This window comes from Pundamilia nyererei, unplaced genomic scaffold (genome assembly GCF_000239375.1).
Source record: "Pundamilia nyererei isolate P.nyererei 1_Seehausen unplaced genomic scaffold, PunNye1.0 scaffold00153, whole genome shotgun sequence".
Lineage (NCBI taxonomy): Eukaryota > Metazoa > Chordata > Actinopteri > Cichliformes > Cichlidae > Pundamilia > Pundamilia nyererei.
Genome location: NW_005187554.1, coordinates 1,404,371 through 1,410,808, shown reverse-complemented (window position 1 = coordinate 1,410,808; position 6,438 = coordinate 1,404,371). Strand labels below are relative to the sequence as shown.

Here is a 6,438-nt window from a genome sequence, read left to right as displayed (position 1 = left end):
GAGAGAGAGAGAGAGAGAGAGTATTCATATTCGTATCTATGGTTCATTGGTCATTTCTACTGTAGGACGGCAGCAAAGTGCCACGTCAAAACTGTTAAAAGTATCACTTTATTTATATTTTCATGTTTTGTATGACCTGCTGTATAAATATTGTATAATATTATTGACTGGGCTGCGTTAGGAATCACGTGGCTGCACTAAGAAACGCATGGAAAAATGTGCCGTTTTCCTGAGATTGATTGTTTGATTGTTTGATTGATTGATTGGTGCATGCCTGTTATTTTTTATGAATAAACAAAACACGTGAAACAATGGGACCCTGGTGTTCACTGAGTTATTCACTGCTGACATGAAAGGGGGGGAAGGCAGCTGTTAGATCAGAAGCAGGTGCATGAATATGTGGTGGAGGGAGAGGGAGGGCCTCACACCTGCTGTAGGTATTTGTTGTGGTTTCTCTTGTTAGAGCCAAAAAGGAAAATAAGTTGGTCTTATTTTCGTTTGAAAATGAAACCATAATTACAAAAATTACCAAAGTCAAAAGATATATAATTATATAAAATATTTACAATCAAAGGTTATGTTGAGTCTGGTGCCTTCAGGCTCTTTGGACGATGTCGCGTTTAGTGCGACACGTTTATCCAAACTTGTAAATATTAGCGAGTATTTACTTAGTAAAATGGCAAAATAGAAGTCAGCCATCGTTAATAAATGTTACATATGAAATGCTTTTGTGATGATGGTGCTTATTCGTATTATTTTCCATTTACTTTATTTATTGTACTCAGTCCAAATGGAAGAAAATACCTCCGCAGCGGTGAGGAGTTTGTCATGTAACAACATAACGTCTCACATTACATTGCAAACAAATGTGCCAGATCTGCCTCACAGACAGACTTCAACCCTAATCAAGAAGGGTTTTATTTTCCACCCACAAGAAAGTATCAAAATAAAAGACCTTTTTAAAAAGCCTACTTTTCTGTACTTATTTTATTTGTAATAGCCATCTTAAGTTTCCCATAAACGAGCAACACGGCTCAATGAAACAACGTTTAAAATAATCTACTGGTATTATTTACACTGCATAAAAGTTCAGCAAACAAACAAATCCATAAATAACTAAACCGAACAACAGAAGGAGAATTATGCTTTTTATTTATTTATTTATTTATTTATTTATTTATTTATTTTTCTTCAATTAATTGTTTTGTTCCATCTACAAAAGGCCATTTATGATTTATGTTCTGTGACCACATTGAGATTTACACGCATATCAGGATCTTTAAAAACACGCGGGCTGTTTGTTGTCCGTGTCCCCATGCAGGAGCCTATACTTGCTCTCCTCGGTCCTGAAACGGACCCAGAGACTCGGGGCCGCGGGTTTCCTAACGAGGTGTTGATCACAAAAAAAAAAAAATCACGCTTGAGCTCAGACAAAATAATTGATCAGTCCGTCGACGCTTTTAGCCCAAACTCAGTAAAAGTGTCTCAAATTAAGCTGTAATAATAATTTTTCTTTTCTTGATTAGCACTAGTTGTTCAGAAATAAAAATCCAACTGATTTATTTTTTTTCTCTCACTCTGTCATTCTGGGTTTATCTGTTTGTTGTACCATCAAATACAAAACAGAAAGTTTCGGTTTTCGGTTTACACACTCTGCTGTGTTTAACTGTAGCTGTAAGTAAAGATACACAGTTCTGACACAAAGCCTGGTGACACATTTCACAATATAAGAGTTCCTAGTGTCAGTGATTTATTGAAGACTGTAGTGCACTAAACTTTCTTTAGATAGCAAAACTGCAACATTTCATTGTGGGGTAGAAAAAACAACATAGTGGATCAATTCTGTTTTAGAGATGTTCAGGGCAACCAAATTATAAAGTGATAAGAGTTTTGGAATTTCTTAAATGTAAGTTACTTTGACTGTACTCAAGAAAAAAACCTGAATATCTCACGTAGCTATTTTTGTTACGTGCATCTTGAGGAATAAACGAACTAACAAACAAATAAATACAACATAAATAAAATAAAATATTTTATATAGTTAAGTGTATAGTCTAAGTTAGCCGTGCAGTAGCTCATATGCTCGTGGCCCCTGTACTGAGCTGGCAGTACGGGGGCAGGTGTGTGTTTACAGGGCTCACTCAGCAGCTGAGACAGGTGACAGGTGAGATTCGTTCCTGTTTCTATGGACAATGCTGCAACCTGCAGGTGAAACACCGGAACAGCACACCTGTCGCTCTCAGAGCCTGTCACGTGGCCCCAGTCATCTCAGCACCCTTACATTTTTAATAACTTCGACACCAAGGCGCATACCTTAGGCTGAAAACGCTCTCTGCTTTTTCACTTCAGCCTTCGTCTCTTCTCTGCACCCATCACGCATTCTGTAGGGAGAACTGTGGGAGTGGGGGGAAGGGGGGGGGGTGCCGCGGTGTTATGAAACAAAACTATAAGGCAGGCACAATGTTAGGAAGTCCAAACAGTCTGTCACTCGGGCAAACTGAACCGCGCCTGACCTCCTAGAGTCCCGGAGAGCCAGCTCCAAAGCTCCCGGCACCGCCACAGGAAACGCAGGCGGAGAGGCAGGAGAAAAGCCGAGCAGCCAAAAGAATATTAGATTACCTTTAAAAGAGAGAGAGAGACCTGAAATCTGTATTTGTTATTGTTTCACTTGATGAATATTGTTTACTTCAGGCCTGTTGCACAAACAAGGAGCATACAAAACAACCAAGACAGAGCTAACTGTTACACACGTGAACACTGCCTTTGCGTGACATTCGGAAATAAGCTTTCTTTTTAAAGCTGTTCGGTTATATTAGTTAACAAATAAAATCAGTAATGAAAGTACAAAATGTTCGTCCAAAATAATACATTTTTCTAAATTGTGTTGAGAAGCAGGATAATTGATTTTATCCTTTAATAAAGAAAGAAAGAAAACAAAAAGAAAAAAGGAGGCCTGTAAGTTACCTGAGGTCAGAGCAGGCCCGTTTCTTAACCCTGTCTGATATTTTCTGTGGGATAATCATATATCTTCGTCCAAACATGCAAACAAACACACGGCCTTATTATGTCCGCAGTGACTTCATATCAGCCTCCAGTCGTGGCCGTGCTACAAAAACAGAAACACATCTCGTTTGTGCGCTGGCAGCTGATAGCTTTATATTCCAGAAGACCAAATTAGAAGCTCTATAAGATCAACGCGTAAAAAAGCAACCGGATCGCTGTCTTCAAAGCGCTCCCAGAACAAAGATTCCCTCTCCAAGCAAAAGCATCCTGATCTCGGCAGGGGTCATAAGTTTTGATGTCGCAGGAAATTTCTGGGGCCGTTTAGGTCCTCGAAACTGCAGTGGAAAACGATTTTATCCGCACATCCTTTGTTCTGCAAAGTGCAAAGGTTAGTGTGTCTGGTTATTGTTTGCTTATATCCTCCAGGCTATATCTAAACTTTAAAGGGCCCTTAGGCACACACGTGCACAGGCACACTTGAGCGGGAAATTAAAAAGAGGCGAAAACATGGATATTTATAAGTTTGATTGCGTGGGGCTTTATTTTTCTCCCTTTGTGCGAGGTTCTGTGGAAATGAGGGGAGTAGTTGAAGTCGGCTGAAATTTACACTGAAATATTACAAATACGTGACTGAAAAAAATTAGAAAGGGGGGAGATTTACAATCATACAATTCAACCTAAAAGCTCCAGAAGTAAAACCTTTTTCTTCTTTTTTTTGTTCTTCAAAGCCCAATATTCTCCGCTCTGTCGCAGCACGGATGTTGATATTACCTTTATGGGATATATAACTCCATCATGTTGGACAAATCTGTGTGTGATGTCTCCATAGGGGAGGAAACTGTCGACGCCCGCTCGCCTAATTTCGCTTTTCTCTGTCTAATGAACGTGGGGCCCATGGGACCGACTCTGGCCCGGGGCGGTAAGCTGACACTGGCGCGCTGTGTGTGGTATCCAGGGCCGGGCTTGATGGAAAAAGCCTGCTTCCACTCATGTCAAAGTCATTTACTCAGAGCAACCCCCCGCTTACACACACGCACGGTAAAGACCACCACCTCTCCATCTCTCACACTCCTCTCCCCAGCCCGGCACCGCGACAGTTTGTTTTTGTTATCCTCTGGACCAGTTTGGGAGGAAATTATGAGCGAAATAATACAAATAACGCAATGTGGCCTTTTTTTCTGTCGGTGTTTCACACTGATGTGCTTGGGTATTATCTGCCGGGGGACATCATGTAAGGGCCCGTGTGAATGTTTTGGCCATCGCGGTTTCAGATGCAAGCTGGACATTTTGCACATATTGCGGTGGTTTATTCTTGTCAGAGGAAATTTATGCTCTGTGGCACATTGGGACGAAATCACTGCTTCATATATGGAGGAGCAGAGGCGGGGGGATAGCTCGTTTTTAAACTTGTGCGGCTGGCGTGTGGCGTTGTTGATTGGAGTGTCTGGGGGAGGTTTGATAGATGGCTTAATTGCGTGTAGTCCGAACTTGGAGAGAGGTGGTGGGAGGGGAAGAAACAAGACGAAGGAGAGGAGAGAATGAGAGGCTTTAAGGCTGCTGCACGGTAAATGGACTTGGCATGGGGGCGGGTGAGGGGGGTGGTGTGTGTGTGTCACTGATTTCAGGGAGAATTGCAGGGGCAGAGTGCGGATGAGGAGAAAGGGTCGGGGGAAGAGGCGGGGGGCTCGAGCAGAGGGAAGAAAGATTTATGCAATGATAGGTGGTCGGACTTTGTTTGGCTGGACTGTTGCGCGCAATAAGTCCAAGGGTTTTCGTGTTTCCTGCACTTGAGGGATTATTATAGGCGGTCGATGGCCACCCGGCGCGTCACACAGCGCCACTTAGCGCTGCTGTGACACCCCGTGGAGTCCTTATGTCTAGCTACAACTCTGGACACTTAGTCTCCAGTGGATAACCGCCTCCCCCCACTCTCTCTTCCTCTTCCTCTCTGTCAGTGCGTACCAGCCGTGCGTTCTGCATGCGTCAAAGGAGCACCGTGCGTAACAGGAGAGTCGTGCGTAACTGGAGACAGATTTCACTCCATTTTGCGCTGGGATTCTGAGGACCACTGGCGGTGTAACGCTCACTTGCAAGGACACTGACCGCTGGGAGCCAGCACATTTCTCCCCCGAAACACCTCCAGGTCGTCTTTTCTCCCTCCCCTCTCTTCTCTCTACGCCAGTTGTACGTCAGAGCTGACATGACGACCGAGACCCCTCAGCAGCAGCTGGAACCTCCGCCTCCTCTGAGATCCAGCCCGGCGTCCGGCGTCCTGCATCCCGCTATGCTGAGCCCACAAGCCGCCACAGAAAGTTCTTCTAATGGCGTCAAGGGAAAGAAGACGAGCTCCGGTTTAAGGCGACCGGAAAAGCCGCCGTACTCCTACATCGCTCTCATCGTTATGGCAATACAGAGCTCGCCCACCAAGCGGCTGACACTCAGTGAAATCTATCAGTTTCTCCAGGCTCGCTTCCCATTCTTCAGGGGTTCGTACCAGGGCTGGAAGAACTCTGTCCGGCATAATCTATCGCTTAACGAGTGCTTCATCAAGCTGCCAAAAGGGCTGGGCAGGCCGGGGAAAGGCCACTACTGGACGATCGATCCAGGCAGTGAGTTCATGTTCGAGGAAGGCTCATTTCGGCGCAGACCCAGAGGCTTCAGAAGAAAATGTCAAGCTCTGAAGCCCATGTATCGGATGATGAATGGCATAGGCTTCGGCACCTCAATTCTTCCGCAGAGTTTTGATTTCCAGGGTCCATCGGCCACCCTCGCTTGTCACAGTAACAGCTACAACTTGGACATGATGAGCAATTCAATGGCCGGGGGGTACGACGGGCTGAGCGGCGGGCACCACGTACCTCACATGTCCCCGAGTCCCGGCTCCACATACATGGCGAGTTGTCCTGTTCCTCCTAACGGGGAATATGGGCAGGATAGCAGCAGCAGTCCTGTACCGTCCTCTCCAGCCATGGCCAGCGCGCTGGACGGCCATTCCCCGTACGCCAGTACATCCGCACACTGGGCGTCCTCCGGCGGCTCCCCCTACATCAAACAACAGCCTCTAGCCTCCAGCAGCCCAGCATCCTCTGGTTTACACTCCGGCATGTCGCCTTACTCCCTGGAGCAGAGTTATCTTCACCAGAATGGCAGGGACAGCCACTCCACTGATATTTCAGGTACCACAGAATAACTCGAGGCTTACAGAGGGGTAGATGAATCCGGATTAAAATCTCTGGGATCCCCCCCCCCTCCCCCCAAAAAACAATAATAATAATAACAATTTTCACTGCATCTAAGTTTTATCTGCATGATATAAGCACATTTAAAACGCAACACTCTAAATGAGTGGGTCTTTCTTCTGCAGAGGCCCGTGTGATAAACTGTAACGTGTAATTATGAAATTGTAGACTACACAAAAATTATATATATATATAT

The 6,438-nt window shown here is 44.9% G+C and overlaps 1 protein-coding gene across 1 annotated transcript in view; it reads left to right on the top strand.

Moving 5' to 3' along the window:
- The first annotated feature begins 4,679 nt into the window (after positions 1 to 4,679).
- LOC102201554 (forkhead box protein F2) overlaps positions 4,680 to 6,438 on the top strand; it is a 4,070-nt gene continuing 2,311 nt past the window's right edge. The window contains exon 1 of the mRNA XM_005745077.1: positions 4,680 to 6,179. Within this exon, the coding sequence (XP_005745134.1) occupies positions 5,204 to 6,179 (976 nt within the window). The 5' untranslated portion in view covers positions 4,680 to 5,203. The remainder of the gene's footprint in view (positions 6,180 to 6,438) is intronic.